Genomic DNA, 23,660 nt, shown 5'->3' on the forward strand with positions numbered 1-23,660 from the left:
GTATCCAAGCTCACCACCAAGGTGCTCAGCCCAGAACTCTTCATTCAGCTGCATGTTACTTTTTACAGTGACAACTTTCTTTTTTTAAACCATGAAAATCTTCACCCAGTGTACACAAGGTATTCTGTTGTAGTAGTCAACTCCCTTTTTAAAGGAAAAGTAATTAACCATCACAGCAATACCCACCTCTAAGCACATGAGGACATTAAGCTACTAAATGTATGAAATCGAATAGCAGTGTTAGCCTCACAAAAACAGTGATGACATCTTGATGCTCTAACAATGGCTGTGTATATTTAATTATTCATATATTATTGTAATGAATGCAACAGCTTTAAAAATAAAGTTTACGCATAATGAATCAACTCAGCAATACAAACCAGGCTTTTGAACGTGGAAACAAAGGATTAGCATTTCTAATGCTATTTCAGCACCAAGTAGCACAGCGAGCAAACTTATATAACAATGTACACTAGCTATAAAGTACAGGACAGCCACTGGGTTTAGTAACACATGATCTAAGTTTGCTCATCAAACCCCAATCATCAGTTCTCCTTCTGCCAGATGGCAGAAGGATTCACAGTAAACTCACAAATTGAGCAGACTTGGTAGTAAACAGCAGCTCGCTCTCATAGGAAATAATCTACATCCACGGCAAAAAAAGCATTGATCTTTAAGATATATCTGAAATTCTAGAAAGTATTACACACTTAAAGACAGTTTTATAGCTGTAATCTTTAACCGTACAATAAATCCCCCCAATTTTTTGGTACTCCACACAAGTCTGAGAAAGTATCAGTAGGCAAAGTCATGCATAAACATTTTCCCTCTGACTACGGGGGGGGGGGGGGGGGGGAAACACTGCAAGGTAAGTTAAAATGATCTTGAACCAACAAGCTTAAGAACTATAAGGCACCACTTCCTTAATCACAAAAAAAAAGGTTTAAAAGGTCCTCGACATCTTTAATGTCTATACATGGACAAATTAACTCCTGCTTCCACTGGAGCTCTTCAACTGAAATGGATCCAAAAGGCTTAAGAAAAGCCATTACTGCCTCTCGTGTTATGTATGAACAAGCCTGCCATCTAGTGAACTTTTGGTTAAGTCACAGTATTTTTTTTCGGGGGGGGGGGGGCATTTTCTGTACTCAAGTGGCTAAAAAACCCAATGCTGGTAACTACTAAGCAGAACCATGCTGCTATGTTTACTCTTCACATACAGCATATGAAGTCTATTATCACATCAAGCTCTTCTGTGCATTAAACTGTCTATACTAAGAAATGAGGGAAAAGCTAAGAAATATCTGAGTAGATTTCTTCTTAAAAAAAAAAAGACGACTTTTAGCAGATGTAGTACAAAAATTGGATAGGGGAAATAAAGTTACTAACTATTCTTTCAGCTAGAGATGCAGAGACAGCAGTTAGCAACTTTTAGCTCCAAGTTATTCTTTCCTTTTCTTCAGAAATGCCAGTTCTTACCTTAAAAGCATCAGCATATTTGAACAAGTAGGAAGCAAAATACTGAGCACATGCATCAAAAGATGAAGCCTAGTCTTCCACTGTACAGTGTATTTTTATGAAGTAAACACTTGAAAATATATTTCCTTCCAGTTATGACATCCTGAAGAACAACCTAACAGTTCCTATGTTATTCAGCATTTCAGCATAGAGAAAGTAAGTGCAGCCGGAATGCAAAGGCTTTCTCGTCATGCTCTCCCTTTGGTGAGTGAGCTGGGACTGCTAGGTAAGCAGCAGCAGTTCTAACCTCTAGACAGTTTGTTTAACCATCTTACTAATACACTGCTTTGTATTTTCCTAGTTCCGTATCAAGTACTCAATCACATCCAAATACAATGTCAGAAGTTCTTCTAAGGAGACGTACAGAAGGAAGTATAAAGAAAAAAGAAAAAAAAAGCTGTAAAGCTTCCCGATTAGACAGCCTTATACAAAGCTCACTAGAGCCTACAAGGAAAGAGAAAAATCTCCTTACAACCACAGAGTCAAAGCAGCTATATACTAGTATTTTCTATTCTGTTAAGTTTAAAAAGTCACACTATATGAATGAGACTTGAAAAAGTTTGGTTGTTTTATTTCACCTTACACAAGAGTTCCTATTTTCCCAACTTACTTCAACTGTTATATTCAGCTACTCAAGGCAGGCATATTTCTTGCATAGCATCTTCCAGCTGACTCATAAAGCCACTTGAAATATTTCCTCAGTTAACATATTCTTCTCTGCATCTGTTCAAAACATACAGCTCAACCAAACCCAATTCACAAAACTTACCATAACCACAGTCAGCAATCCAAAAGTCAGCTGAAGATTCTGGAGATGGGTAGTGTTATCGTGACCTTTGCATTTAAACTAGTCTACTCCAGATTCAAGAGTATACAGTTTCAAAACTCTTTTAAGGCTTCATTCCTAAGTAGCATGCCTAAGTTGCTCAGTTCTACTACTGGGAAAAAATAGTTTCAAATTCTAAACTTAGATTTGCGAAGAATGCTCATTTTTCAGCAAGTACAATATCCACGTCCACAAAATTCTAGCAAGAACAGTTCTTCTACTGTAAGGTATTTGTGTAGGCTACATCTGCATCTCAAAACTAGAAGTCTTATTTGATCAACGCAAGATACAAGTCAAAACAATCGATTACCTTTTGACTGACAAGATTAATACCCATCACATTCCTTAGGGATCAACAGGTAATGTGTGCATCTTACTCTGCTAAATTTAAACCAGAAACCCAGGAGGAAACAGATTCAACTGGAAGGATTGGTTTCTTTCAATACTTGATGTTAACTTGACTAGAATTTTTAATTTCAAGGAACTTGCTGAGAGTCATCCAAGTATTTACAATCTGTATTTTAGACGTTGTCACATCTTACAAGTCTCGCAAATGAACTTCATTTTGACAAAACCAGTTTTAGGAAGAACATCTAATGAATACATGTTAAGCAATTAAGGAAAGCAAGTAATTCCAAGGAAAAATCATTGAGAGAACTGACTTAAAGAGGAAAAATTTTATTCAACTATTGCCATATCAGAACAATTAAGCAGCCCTTACATGTAGCCACTCATCAAAAAGGACATTACAAAACATTAACATAATGTAATAGACCAATTTTCTTTCAGGCATTTTCAAAGGGCGTAACAGACCCAGAGAATATTCTAGTGTGCAAGAAAAAAGCTGGAAAGCAATAAAGCAAGCAGCTAAACTGTCCCTCCTATCTGACAAAATACCTCTGCTGTTTAGAATTTCTTAACAATCAAGATGACAAAAGCAGTATTTAAGAGCTAGGATATTGCCATTTCTGCAGTATTCAAGCCAGTAACTACCAGTTTTAGACAGTGAGTTCCCACCGCACACATGTTCAAAAAGGGAAAGGAAAGGAAGACGACAGGCCCAACTCTGCCCTCAAATGCTCAGAAAGAATTTTGTGTATACAGACTGCACGGCCCTTAGGCAAGACAGCTGTTGGCACTGCTGAGCAGCTACAGAGCCCTTATTTACTGTGAAGCAAAATAAGCCTTCAAGCGTCCCTTACTTGATCTTAGCAGGTCAAATTCTCTGTCCAGCAGCTCCTCCTCTGTCAACTTGGAAAAATTGTCCTCTCCAAATGGATTCCAGCCTGACATATCAGGTGGGTTATTGATGCTCTGCTTTGGGTAACTGGAAATAGCCTCAGCATCAGGAATACCTGACCTGTAAAGTCAGTTTATGGAAGCAAATAGAGAAACGTTACAGGATTGTCTATTAGGGTGAAATTTGATGCTGTACTTCATTATGTTAAAACACTACGTACAAGTAATACACGTGCATTAATAGCTTATCCCAAATGCATCTGAGAGCTAACTTAAGGTAAAATGGACCACTTGGATCATACGGTTCAACCGCATCATTTCTGTATGTGATCTTCTTTTATGTTTTGTTTTTCAATTTATTCTTTGAAGCCAAAATACAAAACCCTTCATTAAGGTGACCTGTAACAACAAAAACTGTATTTCACCGTTGTTCATTTTTGTACTACCACAGGAGACGGTCTCAAGTTAGCTTTTTTTTCTTAAACACACACACACACACAGAGGGAATTTTCATCTGTTCTCCTTATTCATGAATTATTTCTCTCCTGGTTACAACAGGCAGACACAGTAAGCAGCTTCAGGTCCTACATCCATAAAACTGATAAGAATAACGAACTATTTGACATGACAGCATCTGCTTGTCTAAGTCTTATCTAAAGAGATGCTAAAAAACCTTTGCACGGATTTGGTTTTCCTTTCAAGCATGTGGTGCCATCCCACAAAACTACAGGCTCTTTCTACTGAGAGGAGGAAAATTGTAATACAATGCGATGTACTCCACAGAGTAGGTCATGGAAAAAAACTCATCACCCATTACTGTAAGACAAGCACTCATCTTTTGCAGTTATGAGATCACCCTTATGTATTGCGAATTGTTGCTAGCTTCAGCTCACTGACCGGGAGTTAACAGCAGGATCACCATCTTTAGTTGAACAAGCATTCGAGAATCTGGAAATTTCCACATGGACTTCCAGTCTGGAATGATTCCTTCCCAATATTATCTCCAGCTCAAGTACTCTGACAACAGACTCGACTGAAGTACAGATGCTAAGTGTCAGACATGGGGACAGAACTGCAGGACCACATACTCTGCCCGGGATTACACTACCTCCCTGGTGAGGTCAAGCCCAGGTGCTTACAGTAATGTACTAAATCATACCAGTGCAGCCTCCAGCAACAAAACATTTTGCCTTTTTACTCTTTCAATACAGTGTAATGTAGAAGAGACTAAGAATACCAGCAGCAGCTGAAATGTATAAATCACGTTATCAACTGAAAGTCTGTGTCAACACTGACTGCACTGAGAACTGGAGCTTTCCCAGAATTGCAAAGGGTTTCTCCTTAAATACTGTATAGTATGCATCTACACATACACTAGCCTAGTTCAGAGCGTCAGTGAACTAGACAAGCATGTGGACTTTTTTTTTTTTTTTTAAACATCAGAAAAGTGAGGGTTTTTTCCTTCTACACACTTTTTTTAAGTAAGTATTCAGGGGAACGTCATCATTCATTACCCTTTACTAAACAAGGTTAAGTCCACAGGCCCCTGCAAAAGGGTGCACGAGTTAGAACTTCTAGCAAATAAAACCCAACAATAAAGCTTCCCTTAGAGGGGGCTCCCCTTCAGACTGGACTGGAAGACTCAAGAAAATGACACAAGAAGCATTTGAGATTAGTTTAATATGCCCATTACCTCATTAAACGCAGGCTACTGACCACCCAAAGCAAGGTGGTCAGCAATCAGTTTCCTGAACACTAAGACAGCAAACAAGAAAAAAGGGAAGGGAAGTTCTTTAAGAAATTGGATCAGGTCTGTCTGGGTTATCTGTTTTATCTGTTTAGAGTTAAGTGCTCCACTCTCTTTCCAAAAAAAAAAAAAAAAGGAAAATAAAAAATCCACTACCACTAAGAAGCAGCCATGTAAACATTTCAAGAAATTCCTTATTATTAAAGGAAGCATGTAATTTCTGAAGAAAAGAATCAGGTATGGTCATCACAATTAGTAATGTAAGCAATTAGGAACCCTTGGGCACATCTGTGACAGAATACTTGCCTGCTTGCAGTATAAGGAGAATCCACCACTGTTCCAACGTGCACTGGAAGCGATGCGGGGTAGGAGATTAAGGCTGGTGAGAAATCTTGTGGAGAAGTGATATATTCAGGAGATTGTGCCTGTTGTGACTGCTGTTGCCGCTGAGCAAGCATCTGCTGCTGTATGAGAGCCTGCTGATATTGCTGCACCTAAATAAGATAATCAAGTTACTAAAATTCACACGGCCCAGCCTGAAGTTCTTCCGCTATGCAACATTACAAGCCTTCCAGAAAAATGCAGCAAGAACCAAGAAAGCTCAGTAGCTTCAGCAGAAGCAAGAAGCTAGAACTGTCCAGTATATAAGTGAAAAAACTGCTCAAGCCAGTCATTCACTGATACTGTTTTCCCTCTCGCAACGTATTACTGCTTAGCTTTTTACAATTATTGCAAGCTAAGCATATGCTACAGCAGCACCAAGAAGCCTGTTTTCATCATACACTTTTTTCAGAAATTAAGAACTAAAATTTCATGACAGTTTCTCCTGGTTTTTGAAAAAACAGATTATACGAACTAGTTTTCTTGCTTTACCCATACCTTTAGGTAAGTGCAAGTTTCCACCATGCTGCAGCAGCAGCATGCAGCACATACAGGAACATTTACTCTTTAGTGAAAGCGCTAAGAAAATAACCACATGATGATAGAAGACCACACCATTTCAATGAAGAGTAGCATTAATAGCTGAAATGTTCTTGGATGCAGTTTTAAAAGTGCTTAAAAGTAAATAAAAGATTGGACCAATATAACACTGATTATTTCAAGGCTTAATCATCAGCAAATGACAAAGTCTGTTTCCAGAAGTATTGCACATGCCAGTGCAAGAACATTTGTGCTTTCAGCATGCCGTCAGGCAAGGATTCCTCTGGGTTAGTTAGGGTCGTAACCATTATAATTCAGTCAAGCTTACACAAGTACCATTCCATTATAACATCCAACCTGAAATAATTATTTTTAAGAAATACAGCAATGTAAGGGTGCCAACTGCACTGTTTTTGATTTGTTTTTAATACTTCTTTAAGACTTAGGGATTTTGTATGGGTTCCTTAGGTGCACTTCTAAATGCAACTGCTGCATAATACAGCTACATAAGCACAAGTGCAATAGGGCCTGAAACCAGAGTTTGCAGCTATTTGTATTTAGATAATTTAACTACTTAGTGATCTTAGACACATTTCAAGTAAGACTTTAATGCTGCCGTGCTTCCTATCACTTTTTAGAAAAACATACATTTGTTGCTGTGGTCATTACTGGAAACCTTAAGCACCAAGTACCCTTCAGATTAGTACATAACTACTCAAAATTGCTTAAGACATACTCCATTTAATTAATATGCATGTACAACCCCAGATGAGTTGTTTCAACTGAGTTCGGGTCAACGTATTTTATTTTTAATTCCCGGGAAACATAATTTCAGATGGTCAGCTTCTCAGTATTTATCATGTCTTCTTTAGGTCATTACAACAGCTCTAACTCCTGTACGCTGCTACTTTGCAACGGACTTTTAAACATATCACATATTTGACCATTAAACCATCCATGTTCCATTCTTGACATACCATAGCGGGATACTGAGATTGCAAAGGTTGCTGCTGGTACATAGATTGCATCAACAGCTGCTGTTGGACCATCTGTTGGTGCACTGCTTGTTGATACTATATTTGGGAAGAAAAATAAAATTCTTTAAGAAGTCATGATCCCCACTCCTGAAACATAAGGTATTTAGGAGAATCACTGGATAAAGCATCACCTCTGTACCTCAATGGCATTTTGCAGTTAAGAAGCCACATAACAGAGAATCAGCTCTCTATTCAGTCACTGCATTTTAACAACAGTGTGCCTGGAAGCTTTAAGTGTTTGTCCCCTCCCCCCCCCCCCCAACTAACACCAGGCTGTTTAACAAAAGATTATACCTACATACTCTGCACTGCCTTTTAAAGGCATGTCATTTATCACTCCAACTTTTACTATTTTCACAAGTACTGAGCCCCTTTGGGGGGGGGGGGGGGGAACAGCTATGCTTTAAGTAATAACACTGCCCAACAAGGGGGTGGGGGCAGCAAACAAACAGGAATAGCAATAGGTGTCTTGGGCAAGATCCAAAAGATTTCATCTGACCTAGCTCCTCTTCTGTTCCATTTTCAAATAGTTATGCCATGGAAGAGTAACAGGTAAACTAAGCTACCATATTTGACAGCATGCAAGCTGGACAGCGTTAGAATATGCAGTATCCATGAAAAAAATCCCAGTTGACTGAAGCATTACAAAAAGACAGCTCTTCATTGTCCAAGAAGAGAACAATCCTACTCAGGTGGTCTAATCTAAAACCATTTATTGCAAGCACAGCATTGTCATACAGATCTTTCTTAACATTTCTCTCAAGCATGCTTACACAAGCCCAAAACCTTTACTTGGGCAAGACACAGTGCTGATTGAAAATAAGCTGGAATTGAGGTTTAAGCAGCAAAAGCTAGACAGTGTAAAGGAAGCAACTTTCTAGGGTAAGTATTACAGTATCTATGCAAGGGACAGATGTGTAATCAAAGTTTAACAGAAGGGGCAGGTGTGATGATCCCCTTCCCTCTCCCAACCAAGAGAAAAAAAGGCCACAAAAGCAGAATTGTCTAACTAGCATGAGTTTCCAAACGTTTTTAACAGACATAACTTGCTACTATTTTAGAAGCATCTCTAACAAGCATAACTTGTACCTGCTGCATATAAGCATCCTGAACTGCAGGCTGCTGTTGCTGGTGATGCAAGTGGTGCAACTGCTGTAATCTCCAGTCCCCCTGCTGCAGTTGCTGAAGAACCCTGTTCTGCTGTGGATGGTGCTGATTGGTCCCTTGGGGCAATAACATTTCTTGCCCATTTCCAGGCTGCATGGTTCCTACAGGGTTAAAAAGACACTATTAACATACTGATTGCTGGTGTTTAACCACAGAACTGCCCTGGCAGTTAGCCTCATTTTTAACACTCAAGGTTAAATAATTTGCAGTTCACTTCCCAGTTTGAAAAGTGGCACTGTTGATAGATATTAAAACTTACTGCACATTTCACCCCCTCTGAAGATACCTTGCAGGATGTGAGAAGCTTCCTTTGCTTTCAGTCTACAGTGATCTGAACAAGCTGGTTGCTAGGGCTCTGCTTCACTAATGCTTCACATTCAGCTTCTAGTATCTCAAATCCACTAACTCTATTCCAACTCAAAATTAGGATACACGATTCCATTCCTTTCAGTCTCCACATTCTCATCAAAACAATCTCTGATAATTTCCTTGTCAAGCGAAAATATGCAATAAAGCCTTTTGGATTTTCTATGTATAATGGAAAGCAAACTACACAAAATCCCCAAACACCGGAAGTAAGCTGGGGCTTCATATAATGGTTGTTTAAATATAGATAATATAGATATAAATATAGGGGGCATGCCCCCCCCCTTTTTTTTCCTTAAAGGGAACTATTGGCTTGTATATCTGTAATTCTTGAAACAAAACACTGGATGAGTTTATCTATTCATTTTTGTAGCCTTTTAAGTAAGCAGTTACTAACACACTGTCTCTTGCACACTGCATTTATATTCCAGAGCTCCCAGGCATGATCTGTTCCTTGTCACAACAGGACAAACTTTTCAGATTGCATGTTATTTGGACACTACTCAGTGCAAGTTGTTTATGCCTGGGACACTAACATTCTCAGTGGCTTTCTGATTGGAGGCTTTCCCCATGCCATCCCTGAAGCTGTTCTTCAATGAATCCAAACCTCTGCTTACTAATGTAAAACAAACAAACAAACAAAAACAAAAAAACAAAAAAAACCCCAAAACATATACACAACCCAAAACAGGGCAGTATCTTCTCTTTTAAAGAGGACCACTGACAGGTAATGGACTGCCAGTGACTTCCAACCCTTCACCTGTCTGAGGCAAACATGGCTAGTGTACTGCATGTCCTTGTTTTTGCTCCACCACAGGTTCAACAGCCCAGTTTCTCTGCCTCTAACATGAGGCAAAAAGTGTCTTAGTCCTCTGTACAAAGTCTCCCCTCCACATCTGTCCAAGTTAGTTGGGCTATCTTGTGTTTACAAGTAGGGTTTCCATTTGCCTAGCAGAAACAGAGGAGTGGAACAATCATGCTCTTCAGAACTGATAACTTGGCAACACTGGAGTGACTGACATCCCTGTCTTTGGTGCTAAGTCAGTATCTTCAGCACTAAGTCAACACCTTCTGCTTCAAAGCTTCAGGTTACATAAGCGCTTCCGAACACGGAGAGATGCTAGTTTATCTGGTTTTCGTTTTCATCATAAAAATTATATCCCAAAGACTTGCTTAGGCAAACTCAGCCTCAGCCGAGCATCGTTTGATTTGCAGGATTAGCAGACAAGAACCCACTAAGCGTCACTCACCCAGAAGGGGGCATTCTCAAAGCTGACCAGGCACTGACTGTGCCTACACTTCCCAGAGCCACTAGTCCACCACAGCAAACGCAGGATTTACATCCTGGCAGTTTACATTTTTTCAGAAGTTGTTGTTAGGAAGAACTGACTCAAGAGACAATGGGCACACATGCACTATTTCTCCCCTAAAAGGACGAAGAAGCGGTGGGGAGCTGGGGGAAATTTTGTATGAGATATGAAGCATTATGTTTTTTTCAAATATGATAAAAACAACTGACTAGGGCCTCCAGAATCTTTTTTTCCCTGAAAGTTGCTAAACTGTCCCTTGCTGCAGCAAAGAAAACCTTTTGCCTTCACAACCATTAATGTACACACCCGTTAATGTACACACAGTCCCAATAAATGCCTCTATCTAGTACACCTGGCATTCCAAGTGCATACTGCAGTGCAAATACTGCAATAGACACATAATATCAAAAAGTGCAACTAGGAAAGTATTCAAGATATAAATTAATATTATTCACACTTACTAGATGCATAGTTCTTTTTGAATGAGGTTAAAAAAAGAAGAAAAAAAAAACACACACCCCCCAGGACTTACTGAAAATACATCTCACATGACTGCATCTCCCTCTGTTACCCTTCTGTTGCATCAACAGTGCAATGTGAAACATACTGGTCAATCATTAGAGAAGTGAAGTTTTTACATGGTCTCGGCCTAAAGTAATATCAACATTTTATGGCTATCTTGTGATTTATTGAGGCAAAGGAAGAATATTTTTCCTAAGAAAAAGGAAGGTGATCTCACTAAACTAGAAGGATAACTACTGCTAGTAAATTACTTGGAAGTCAAAACTAAACAATGAACTCCGCCCCCACAATTCACAGTGGCAAAGGTACTTGAATTAAAAACAGTATCAAGCACATTCAAAAAAATCCTTCACTTCTCAACTCTTTGTTTAGTTTTGTGGCACTTCATCAAACTCACTATTGGTCCATTTACAGCCTTCCAGAAAAGATGAGAATTTCTTCTTTAACGTATAAAAAAAAGGAGATGGAATTAAGACTAAGGTCAGTCTTATTAGAGCAACCAGAAAAAGAAGTTCACAATGCATTGTAAGGTTCGACCAAAACAACTGAAGACTTCGGCAAGTTACCTTTCTGCCCACGATTACCAAATTCACCAGGAACTTGTACTTTGACCGGTGTTGCTGAACTCTGGATCGTCAGCACACTAGAAGTGGCAGTGCTTGAATTGGCCTTTGGTCTTTGTCGTGGTGCAATTGAGGTTTCTGTTGGTCCAACGGTGTCTGTTATTCTAAAAAGGCAAAGTTTTCCGTAGAAAAGACTTCATTCAAAATTACTATTTCTTCTTCTTCAAATTAAACAATACATGTCTTAATAGCTCAGTTATACCTTAACCACGTGCTACTCTACTCTTCAATTGGATCTTAATACTTTAAGATTGGCTACCTAAAATTCACCCACCACTCCTTTCAATCATAAGAAATATGACTGCTACAGAACACAGTAAGAAGGAGCGATTTAACAGCCTTATTCCCAAGGAGACCAAGGCATTAGATGAAGATGAAACACCTCCCTGTACAAGTTTCCTGTAATTTGCAGTCGTGAATACAAAGTTTTGTGCAGACCTTGAGTCAGTATTCCGGTGACTGGAAATATGACTTCTGTTCACACATACAGGAAATAAGGAGAAATCTTATCTGCTACGTCAAATCCTTCCTACTTTCAAAAGGAAGGTTCAACCTCTAGCACTTGCACCACCTGTCACCTCCTCAAACTATTTGGATCTTCCCTGAAATATTTCAGGGCAGTGTTCAGGGCAGTGTTATATTCTGCCAGGCTAAGAAAGATGTTCAAAACCAAAGAACTACTTTAGAGCTTTCTTCCCATTTTCAGGTAAAACTCCAGGCAATTCTTAAAATTAGCAAACTGCTAAAAAACCATAATTCACCATCTGAGCTATAGTACCCGACACCTTGTATTAGTTACTACTGTATTTATATTAAGACATTGTCTGTCTTAGCTTGCTGTAAACTTAGGCCATCCGGAAAATGTTATTTAGGAAGAACTATGAATCTCCTTAATATTGTCTGACAGATTTAGCTGGAGTTTAAAACGTTCCACAGATAGCCTATGCCTGCCCTCTACTGCACATTACCAATGGATGGCAGGGTCAGCAAAACCAATTAAGTACCAGACCACGACATGAGTTTAAAACACCACAGAAATATCTACACAGCCCAAAGCGCATTTGATAAGCCCACTCATTTGCTTCTCATTCACAAAAGGCTAATAAAGTCACTGTCAAAACTGAGCTCTTAAGTACTTATTCATTCAGCTACATTCAAGTCACAGATGTCTGTAGATTCCACCCCCCCAACTTTCATTACCAAGGAATAAAAATGCAAAGGAATCTTCCAGCTTTAGAATTAAGGATACACCATACATCATACCAAAATAAAGACCAAGATGAAGAACTCTTGACTTTTTTTTTTTAAATTAAACAGTGCAAAAAAAAGGAATATTTGTAATTTTTGGAGGAACACAATCCACTTGTCTTCAAATTTAGTGATCAGTCAGATGGTAGCAGCTTTAAAAAACATCCTGAAAAATAGTTTGTCCATAACACATTACCCTGATCCCCCTCCAAAAGCTTTTTATTTCAAAATTTACTCGTGACACTAAAGAAAAAAAAGGAGATCAAGTACAGACTGCTAGCAATTAGCTTTTTCCATTATGAAATGGCAATCTTCATTTTCTGTCAATGGATTCTCAATACAATGAAATAAGCAATGGAATAGAATCCAAAGATAGACTTGAAGCATTTACATTTGTGGCTTACCTATTCTAACAACCTCTGCTGCTAAGATATTTTTGTTTATTAGCAAGCATATCAAAAGTTTTCAGACATCAATGCGCAGTTTAAAGGAATTAAACAAAAAAGAAAATATAAAACCATACCCTTTGCTCACCTTGCTTTTATTTGGCTTTTTCTAGCAGCTGCCTCACTAGCTGTCATGGGTTCAGGAAGAGTTGAGGGGACAGGAGAATTCTTGGGAAAAATAAATTTGAATAAATTTAAAAAGTAAAATCCTGAAAGAAAAGAATCATTACAAATTGAAGAGGAATACTTGCGCTCAAGTTATTCATGTCACAAAGTGTCATGCAGAACTCAGTCACATGGCTGTAGATTTAAAAATGTCTTAATACAACAGTTTTCCCATGCTCTGTTATGAAAGTAATAGCAACTAACACATTACTAGTCTGAAGCACTATTATGTCAACTGTTTCATTTCATTTACGCACTACCACCACAGCAATAAAGTAAGCTATTTCCTCCAGAAGCTTCTTTCCTAATTTGTTTATAATTGTACAGAAAAAAAAAACAAAAAAATTTACTTTAGCCTTCAATTTAAGGCTTAAAACAAAACCTAAATTTCAGATGAAATGACAGTCGTTTATTTAACCCACTCGGCTCTTCCACCGCAATGCAATATCCACAAAACAATACAATATTTAAGCTCTATGGTCCTTAAACTTACCCCTACTACAAAACACTGCCTAATCACACAAACATTCATGGTCACTCCCATCCTCTAGTCCCACTGTTAGTTCTCTAGTGTAAGAAACTGACTCTGAAAGTAATTATAAACCAATTGGGCTCCTCCATCACCATCTCTCACCCTGCCTTTATGAGCTTTTTCGTGCTCAAAAACATTCCTCCACCACCACAGTCTGGAAGCCTAACTCCCACCTCACTGACAGCACACAACAAAATACAGGGACCAACATAAATGAGAAGCTTTAAAACATCAAAGTCCTAACTTTTCCTGCTAGCTCTGCAAAACTTGGGACTTGCCTCTCTTACCCCTGCGGTCCCAAACCCTCAGTGATAATACTGGCAGCTAAAGCATTCAGAAGCCTTTTCCTCACTTACACCAGTCATCACCATGGTACTAGAAGCCTTGAATCCTTCATCAATAAACTATCTATCCCTCCTTCCTATAGTCCCAAACCTGCACATGCACTTCTCTCCCCCCCCCCCTTTTTTTTTTCCTCCTTCCTTCCCCCTTCTCAAGGGTAGCAAGTGGTGCTAGGAAAGGCAAGCACAACCAGAGAAAATAAGGAGAAACTGAAACCAGAGTGTAGATTGCTGCTCTTAGTGCTCCCATGACAGACAATCAAAAAAACCCAGCTTGACTTTGTAAGAAAACTCCAGGCACTTGTACGTAGCTCTATATACCATAGGGCAAAAGGCCAAGCAAGCTGGCGATTCTTTCCTTACCGAGAACAACCCAATAAACAGATAAATCTTCATGTCACTTGAATGAGTTGATATTGTTCTCACAGTAAGGAACATAATAAACCCCTCAATTTATGCTATGTTAAGATAACGCTTTAAATACAGGTTCATATTTTAGGATGAAATATTAAAGGGAAAATATCATTACTGCACCTATCCTCAGTTTAAGGACACCCAAACAAATTATGAACTTTCATTTTCAGGACGTACACGTGATCCTAACCACACACTGCACTGACATAATATAAAAACACTCCATACACTTGAAATCTAGCCTTGCCTACAAGCAATAAATATTCTAAGTTTTTCCAAATACTTGTCTTTTACTTATCCAAAGTTTCCAGAAAGTAACATCCAAGTTACTGAGCACCTTGTTTCTTTTTGTACAGGAGCAAGAAATAGAAGGTAATAAACACACTGAGATACCTTCCAATTTTATTTGTCTGTCTACGAAGGCACAGGTTACTGTGCTTGACATTTGCTCCAAAGTTAACAAGATTGAGTTTTCCTAATTTCATTATGTCTACCTTGGGACTCACTTCATAATACTGAACATTATTATGTCCTTCAACTTCACTGCACAGTAATTTGGTCTGTGAATAACATGATCTTTGAGGAAAAGATCAGACTCACATGTAAAGTAAGGGTAGAAACGCAGGAACCAAAAAACTATTCTGCTTTCCTTTGCAGTTCAGTATAGTCCTTCCAATTGATTAGTGTAATGGCTAAGGATGATTATGAAGAAAGGTTCATCCAGAATCAACAGAACTACTCTTTTGACACTTCACACAGTGACAACATTGAACTTTCCACAGTCAGTAAGATAAACTTCTATGGTGTATTTTATACTAATTCTATTAGATTTCAGAGATTAATAAGGGTTAAGAGCACAGGTCAGGTTTTACTACACTTCAACGTAATTCATGAAGCTAAGCCCTCAGAATTGACTTTTTGTTTAGAAAGGTAAAACTTCATGAACTCAGTATCATATGTATTCTGTTCCATGTTTTAATTTTAGAGACCAAGTTTTAAGAGGAAATGAAAGTCTCTTGGTTGATTAGGTAGACTTCTACTTCTTTTAACAATGCTAAGATCGATCTACAAAATCTACTAAAAATTTGGAGAAAATCCAAGACTACTTACATTAATATTGGACACTGGACAATCCTTTTTGGCAAGTTTAAAGGCAAAGTAAGATACTTGAAAGATATCAGGTCTCTGTTCTTGATCTGGTTCAAGCATATATCCTGCAAAAATTGATAAGACCAGTTACTGCTTGTTGAAAGAGAAATGCCTGTTAGGCAGTGTGCTACAAGCAAAAACAAAGTAAAGCAGGTGTTCTCGTCAACTGAGCTTTCACCCGAAACAATTATTATTACTAGTCTTATTTTCTTAATGCTTTTTGTCAAGTCAAATACTTTCTAGGGTCAAATGTAATTGGTCAAGAGGTATGCTGTCTGTTATTTTTGTTCTCAACTGTGGAAGGCACAGCTCAGCTGAAGTACTAAGTCATTACTTCAAACAGCAACAAAACAATGCACTGCACTGGCATTTACTAGGGTTAATATAAAACTATGTGTAGCTAATGGCAGATGCACAAATCTGATTTATTGTTCACATCAGAGTAAGGGTCCACATCATGTTCTCTCTTGCATGTTTCATCTGCTACATAAACTTATTTTTGTAGAAAAGCAGAAGAGCTAGTTGAATGGATAAAAGGACTTTTTTAGACACGGCACAGAACATGGGGCATCCCTCTCAAACATGATCTTCCCAGATGGAGACTGAGAATTCCATGTAGGCAGAAATTTTCATTTAGAGGGATGAAGTTCCTTCCCCCCCCCCCCCCTTAAAAAATATGTTCCAAGAACATAACCCTTGAAGACAAGTAGAAAAAAACCTCAAATGAAATACTATGTAATATCTAGTGTTTTTCAAGTAAAAAAAAAGTTACTCTATATTGTTTATAAAATGATACTGTGTATATAAACATGAAGTGTTGCCTAAATGACAGGAGCCTAAACACAGAGTAGAAGATTTCTGAGAAATAAGCAAAAGTCTCCAAAAGCTGTTCAGCTACAAAGAATAAGAAGAACCTATGCAATTTTAATTTCTCATTTTTTTTATATAGGAAAAAGCTGAGTTAGATTTCCAGAACTGTATAGTACAGCCAACCTGAAACAAAATTTTGTGACCAACCTTGAAGTAAAACTTTTTTTTTTAAACATTAGTATATTCTTACAAATTTCATGATTCTGTTGAAATCCATTATTTCATGTCCAACACAGTTCCCACCAACTTGTATTTTTAATGGGTTTTAAAAAACGAAGCACATTTGAATTCATAGTGACATCAAAATTAAGTGGAAATGAAACGCTTATGAGGTGACTCCTGCCACTTGATTCTGAAATCACACGTTCATGAGGTGGAGAAGGTTCAGCTTGCTACTGTTTTTTTCCCCCCCTTGTAGGGGACCTGAAATAAAGCCAGCACTCCCTGAAACACCTTTTATAACTTGAATTCCAAATGAAAAGAAGAAAAGTTGACTTTGAGATTCTTCCCCACCCACATGTATCCTATGCCAGAAAATAATGCTCCTCTTTACACAACAATTAGCTGAAACTTAATAAATCAGAGTTCATGATAATAAGGAGACAGGATTAAAACCTGCACTCTTCCTGAAAAAACTGTATGGCCCTGCTCACAGAGAATAATATTTAATCACTTGTAAAATAATATCACATTTGGCCAGTTATTAAGTATTCACACAAGGCTAGATAACTTATCTTTCAGTTATGACTATATGTGCCAAAAAGTGTTTTGGATTTGATATTTCCTATTATATAAAGCATGAACTATGTGCTCTATACATTCACAACTGAGAAATAAATTAAAAGGGCACCTTTTTCAACATCCTCAAGTTTTCATGTTGTGTCAGTTACTCTTTTTTGAAGTTAACTTGTTCCAAATTTAAAATAGACACAACTGAAGATTCTGATTATTGCTGGAAACATTAGATCTGATATCCTTGTATTCAGATGAAGACACAAATCACTGGCCTCAGAACTCATTCTTCCCCAAAATTTTCCTCTGTACTCTCTATACTTGCCAACTTTTACCTGAGCTGATGCCCCACAGTTTTGTTTCCACACAGACCTTGGTTAGATTCATATTCTGCTATGAACCCAAAAATTGCAGTAAAATCCTCTCTAGTGCAATTCACCTCTGTAAGTTTAAGTTTCTACACCTGACTTGCACTTCAGATTCATCTAGCTAACCATATTTGCCTAACCTGCATAGGGAAAAAAAACAAACAACCCCCCCACACACTCTTTTCCAGTCTGACATTGCATAATGCAGTGATGAATAAATTAAGAGCTACCATTTTCATTCACTCTTCTTCCTCGGTGCTTTAAGATGACCTGTGTCAGAAAAAATAATCCACGTCACCCAAAGCAACCAAAAGGTTTTTTTGTTTTGTTTTTCAACTTCAGCAGTTTTCTTCTGAATGGAGAGGTATAAATTAATTTGCCAGGTCTCTGAAGTGTACTATTCTATGTGGATTTTCAGGTTATCAGCTGATGACCCACTTTACAACAGTTGATTTTAAGATGTAAACTGTCCAGAAGAGGGACTTGTTTGTACTTCAACCAACAGGCCCACTTCTGGTGCAGTTTCCCCAAAGTATTCTCTTGGTTCTTGAAATCCCCCTGTAGGTCAGCACCTCCGTTCTGTACCCTTGGCACCCTCCCCTGCTGCGCAAAGGGATAAGCAAGCCTCTCTTCCAGGGCAAGGGCAAGAGGTCCACGAGAGACAGGAGCCAGGAGCAACTCCCACTGCTCACTCAACAACCCAGTCAGCCTGTACCATTTATCCAAGTCACTCCTCCACACCACCAGGGTCTTCTGTGTTTTATTTCATTTCCGAGGCAAATAGTTCAGTGCTGCGCAGATACTTACTTATCAAACAATGCATATTATGAGTGTATCGGGAATTGTCCGGAATGGTAAAACTTCCATCGCAAATAGCAACTTGACTCTCTCCAAAGGGAAGCGAAAAGAAACAAAGTTTATACAGCAAGCAGCCAAGCGCCTGTGAAAACAAATACAGGCACTGTGAAAAGACGAGAAAAGCCACTTAAACAATAAGAAAGCTCCAACAAGAAACAAATGGCATCCTAGCTACGGCTGACACTTGCACTGGTACTTAGCAGCCGCGTGATCAAACGTTCTGCTGATGTGATAAGCCAATATACAAAGCAGTGCTATAAGAACTTACTTTCCCACTGACTTATAGGTTAGACAACAAATAACTGTGAAACTAAAAAAGCTGCATGTGCGTACTCATATAACCCAGAGATACTACCAGTGTTTCTGCTGGTTTTAGTCTTCATTCACTTCACTGCGATGGCTTTCAAGTACATCACCTACTAAACAGGCCTTACGTTATCATGCTGTCCCCAGGTTTCCATGAGAAATCACCAGTGACTACCAAGCAGTAGTCAGAGCCAACAGAAAGGAAAAAATAAATAAATAATTACTCCCTTGGCTCAGAACACTCATCACACATGATGTAAAGCACTCGCTTTACTTGCGGAAAGACTGTGAAGCTTCCCTCTACTATGCTCTGCCACATACAGCCTCTCTCCTCATTTCAGAGAAATACTTTTCCTGTTAGTCAGTGTGGCTTTTAACCATTTCTTACTCTTAATTAAAGCTCCACAATTCATAATATCTCATTTTTTTACTTACCCAGATATCTGCCTTGGTAGTAATTGGTTTCCCTCCATACAGGTTTATCATTTCAGGAGCTCTGTACGATAGCGTTGTATACCTAACAGCACATAATTATGAGAGGACATAGGTGAAAAGCTTGCCTCGGGACCAAAGGCATCTTTTCCAGTGTCCATTCACACCTAAATTTCTGATATCCATCCAGAACATTCTCACACTGCTTAAGTCACTTACTGCAATCCCACCAACCAAAAGCAGCATCAGAGAGAATACTTGGAGTACCTACATAACATGGATTATTGGGGATGATAGTTTTAGGTCAGCTAACATTTGCTCTTCAAAGTATTTCCCCAGGGCAAGTACTTTGGTAACTTAGCATCCCTTTGCTTACATACTGCAAGAACCGAATAGTCACAGGAAACATCTAAGAGTTAAAGAGTATTCCATCTCATACTGAAACATACAGTAGGCACCCTTCAAAAAAACAAAAAACCCAAAAAAACAAACAAGCAAAAAACCCCCACCTAACTAATATTTCAAAACCTGTAGTCAAAAGAGTATTCTTTCAGAGTTGAAAAAAAAAAAAAAAAAAAATCACATATCACATTATAATTTGAGAAGGGTCTGTGTTTATTCCCCTGCAACAGTTAGCATGAAGGGGCAAACACAATCCAATGTGTGTTGAAGAATGCTCCAGCAATAAAGTTCAAATAATTTTCTGATCAGTCTTGGGAGAAAGGACACAGAGAGCACTTCATCAGTAAGACTGTATGTAGACCTGTTCTAATACTTAAGTATACCAGTTCTTTTCCTCTCATACATTTACAGTTTGCTCTATGAGAATAGCACAGTTTAAAATACCAGACTCCCAAACTGGACACTAGCCAGGTGTATACTTGCAAACTGTTCGATTTCAAAACTTTGTGCTTTTTTCAATGCCCTTATTCTACTCAGAGTTTCAGTTTTACAGAAACTATCAGTGAATAAATGGAAAAAGGTCCATTACCAAATAGTTTGGCTGTTTTACTACACTTATTTCAGTATTTGTTCAATCACTAAGTTAAAACTCATGTTAAGATACCCGCACATTACTCATTGATCTTTTGCATCCCAATAAACAGTAATACATTGACTTTCTAGCAGCACATTTGGTGCTTCTGAAAAGTCACTTGAAAGCAAAGCAAACTTACTTTTTAATTTCTTCCTCAACCAAATTAACACCATCTTTTTGAGGATTTAGAAATTTGTTAGTGGCACTGCCGAAATCACAGAGAACATAGTTTCCACTGTCATTTAACAATATATTTTCCACCTTCAAAGAAAATGAACAGAGAAACAGTAACAGATGAAACAATGGCATTAATCTTCAAGTTAACTGTTAAAACACATGCTTCCCTTCACAAACACACTCACACAAGAAACGGAGAGTTTTCAGAAAAATCAAGTAATAAACTTAGCATTAGCAATAACTGATGTCATCTTGTTTAGTCTTCCGGTTATAACTCCTTCAAAAGCAAGTGTTTCCCTAAGTAGAAGTCAAGCTCTTAAAATACTTCCTACACCCTCAATCCTTTTAAAGTGGATTGCTCCATTTCAGCTAAATGTTCCTTTACATTAGAAGTTCATACCTTTAGATCCCGGTGAACTATAGGAGTTTTGCACTGATGCAACCTGGCGACAGCTTCACAGGTATCACAAAATATTCTCGTTACTTCCGATTCGGTAAAGCCTGTCTGGAGACGCTGATTCATCTGATTCACAACTTGCCCAGCTAAAGAAGCAGCACAGGTTTTTGGGTTTGTTTGTTCGTTTTTTTAAATATTTGGTATGATTTACAGTAGTAAATGTTTTTCACATGTAAAAAGCCCACAAAGAAGATACAATGAAGTTTTCCACAGTCACTGCATTACAAAGAAGTCCCTCATTTTCCAATCTTGCACTCCTATGCCACCCTAGACAGAAAAATTACCATCTCAAACAAGCAGACAAAAACCCTATGACAGAAATCACTTTGGGACAAATTATTGCAAACACAAAAAAGCATCCATCACACAAAGATGTCGCCCCAAAAATGCTTCTTGCATTTAGATCGACAGCCAAAATGCTGTCAGGCAACAGAGTTGAATTGAATTGAACTCTGCACAGCCTTTCTTTGTCTCCTATAAAGACAAGTAGAGAAACAAGGGAGGCCTGAACCCACTCCAGAGAAAAAACCCTCACGTAACCTCTTGATAGGCTTCTTTTGAGGAGCAGGAACTATCACTTCGCTTTTGGAGGCAATTTTACCGTGTTAGCCTTCTCTTCCTATCACAGTGCTTACTCAACGCTAACAGACCAAGCACGACTCCTGAGCTAGGGGGCCATGAAGAGCGTTCCTTCTACACAAAGATCTTTTGAAAAAGAAAAACCTAACAGTCAGGTTGTTCGGAAGTTTACTTCTGTGTGGCTTCAGAATTAAGCAAGCAGAAATTAAATCTAGAAATATGGGAGCGAGTTTGCATGGAGGATTTACCCGGCAATAAACCACCCACAAACCAAACTCAGAAAAGCCCAAACCGGTGAGTTAAGCTGAACACTGAGAAACTGGCTCCTATGAATGGCAACAGGCATAGAGGTATTTCCTCAAGCATTTACTACTGTGACTAAGGAAACAATGTCACTGACACAGAGTTTGAAGTGGGTTCCCACAATAGTGTGGAAATTCACCCATAAGAGAGCACTACGTCACCACAGGATGGAGGGCCAGAAGTTTAGATACGAATTTTCACCTTCTCTCCTCATTTCCTTCCCCAAAAAGTACATCGCTAAGTCTGTCTTTGGCTCCTTATGGCACAGATGGAACAACTTGTTCTATGTGCTGCTTCTACTGGAAACAAAAACAATGTAAAACTCAGCTGAAAGTATTTTAAGAGCCTTATGGACAGTGGAGAGTTTTTTCCTCCTCTAAAGATATTTTCTACTTGCAGCACGTCTTCTATTATCAGCAAATTTACTCTAATGCTTATGTGCAATGGGAAAAAAAATTCTGGAACCACCTGTTTTGACTTTACTGTTTGTATTTGACTGTGTAAAATAAAGGTACATTACAAAATAATGGTTTTATGTCCTGCTTATGACCAGCACCATCAATACCAACTATATTATGCTGACTTACAGAAAGTCACCTGTCAGGTAAGAGGAAAGCATCTTTAGTATCATGAGCTTAAACAAGAATCAGGAGGGGGATAACAGCTGCCTCCTTGTGCACACTTTGTTTTCCCATCTTTGCTATCAAATTACATTCTAACCACATGTTCATTAGCAGAAACAATGAAAGGGAACCATTTCACATTCTATTTATATGAATTTTTCTCATATTTCTAAAAATACTCAATTACAAAGCTGTATGACAATGACTTCAACATTTTCTCAACATGTTCAACAAATTTGGTGCTTAACTACCAACACAAAACAAAAATGTGAAAAGAAGTAATTGGATTCTAGCTGTGAGATCTGTACTTTATCCTTTTAAATTAAGGGAAAAACTTTACATAAAAATCCCAGATTAGCAATACGACTGTGTTCTTTGCATTTACTCTGAAAACCAAAGACTAATCTCTTACCTCGGCAATATTCCATGAGAATGAGTACCTCCCAAACATTATCACTTACAGAATTAACAGCACAATCCAAGTAGCCAACAATATTCTTGTGCCCAGACAACTCTTTCTGAAGGATAGGGGAAAAAATACAGAAGGCATGTTATACTTGAACACAGAAAAATTTTATCAAATGAAAAAAGGTACAAGTTTTCTGATAGTCATTCACAAACTCAAATTAAGCAAGACCACGTCTCACATCCACTACTTGTTTACTAAGTACCCACAAACAGAATATGTTTGAAGTCCATCACTGCCAGCAAATTTAGTGTCAAAGCTACAGACAGAATATAGTACAACTACAATTCAAAAAAGGAAACTGATGTGCTACTGGCTGGACAGTGCAAACAAGTCCAAATTGCTGTAAGCTAAAACAAAGCTGCGTACTGATATTATCAACAGCCTTGATAGGTAACGGATAGAAAAAAAAAAAAAAGAATCAAGTTACTCTTGCCACTTCCAAGGTAAATTCCAGATAGGAGCACTATAAATGAAGAGGTGGCAATATTGCAGAACACACTTGATTATTAAAAAAAAGAAAAAATAATAATAATAATAAGCTGAAAGGAAGCCAAAACTTACACAGCTGCAGCCAGAACTATTACAAATTTAAAAAACACGTATGAAATTGAAGTTGTCCCAAAGCAAAAATCAAGCCATTTTACATGTGGAATTTAAGCAGATGTGTATTACACATCTGACAATACCAGTGTACTCTTCTGCACTGCAGAGTTCCTGCCTATATGACAACTTTTGGATAACAAAAAAGATCTCTTATTCCTGATAATTCCACAGTGGCTTCTATGATTAGAACATGTTTAAGCTAGAAGTACGTGAAGATAGAGAGAAATAACCTTTGTAATATCTGCTGGAGAAGAACAAGACAGATTTTTTTTTTTA

At 38.2% G+C, this 23,660-nt stretch overlaps 1 protein-coding gene across 4 annotated transcripts in view; it reads right to left on the minus strand.

Moving 5' to 3' along the window:
- BMP2K (BMP2 inducible kinase) overlaps positions 1-23,660 on the minus strand; it is a 70,997-nt gene that overhangs the window by 21,950 nt on the left and 25,387 nt on the right. For 2 of the 4 annotated variants that reach the window (XM_067297459.1, XM_067297458.1), the window contains exons 3-14: positions 22,725-22,830; positions 20,751-20,893; positions 20,313-20,434; positions 19,141-19,222; positions 18,349-18,481; positions 15,533-15,636; positions 13,059-13,138; positions 11,220-11,380; positions 8,378-8,556; positions 7,229-7,324; positions 5,637-5,824; positions 3,547-3,704 (exon numbers count right to left, since the gene is read on the minus strand). In XM_067297459.1, the coding sequence (XP_067153560.1) occupies positions 3,547-3,704; positions 5,637-5,824; positions 7,229-7,324; positions 8,378-8,556; positions 11,220-11,380; positions 13,059-13,138; positions 15,533-15,636; positions 18,349-18,481; positions 19,141-19,222; positions 20,313-20,434; positions 20,751-20,893; positions 22,725-22,830 (1,552 nt within the window). Of the gene's footprint in view, positions 1-3,546; positions 3,705-5,636; positions 5,825-7,228; positions 7,325-8,377; positions 8,557-11,219; positions 11,381-13,058; positions 13,139-15,532; positions 15,637-18,348; positions 18,482-19,140; positions 19,223-20,312; positions 20,435-20,750; positions 20,894-21,890; positions 21,989-22,724; positions 22,831-23,660 lie in introns of those variants that run through there. The other 2 variants (XM_067297460.1, XM_067297461.1) reach the window with 2 other exon arrangements.

Source organism: Apteryx mantelli, chromosome 5 (genome assembly GCF_036417845.1).
Source record: "Apteryx mantelli isolate bAptMan1 chromosome 5, bAptMan1.hap1, whole genome shotgun sequence".
In the NCBI taxonomy this organism is placed as follows: domain Eukaryota; kingdom Metazoa; phylum Chordata; class Aves; order Apterygiformes; family Apterygidae; genus Apteryx; species Apteryx mantelli.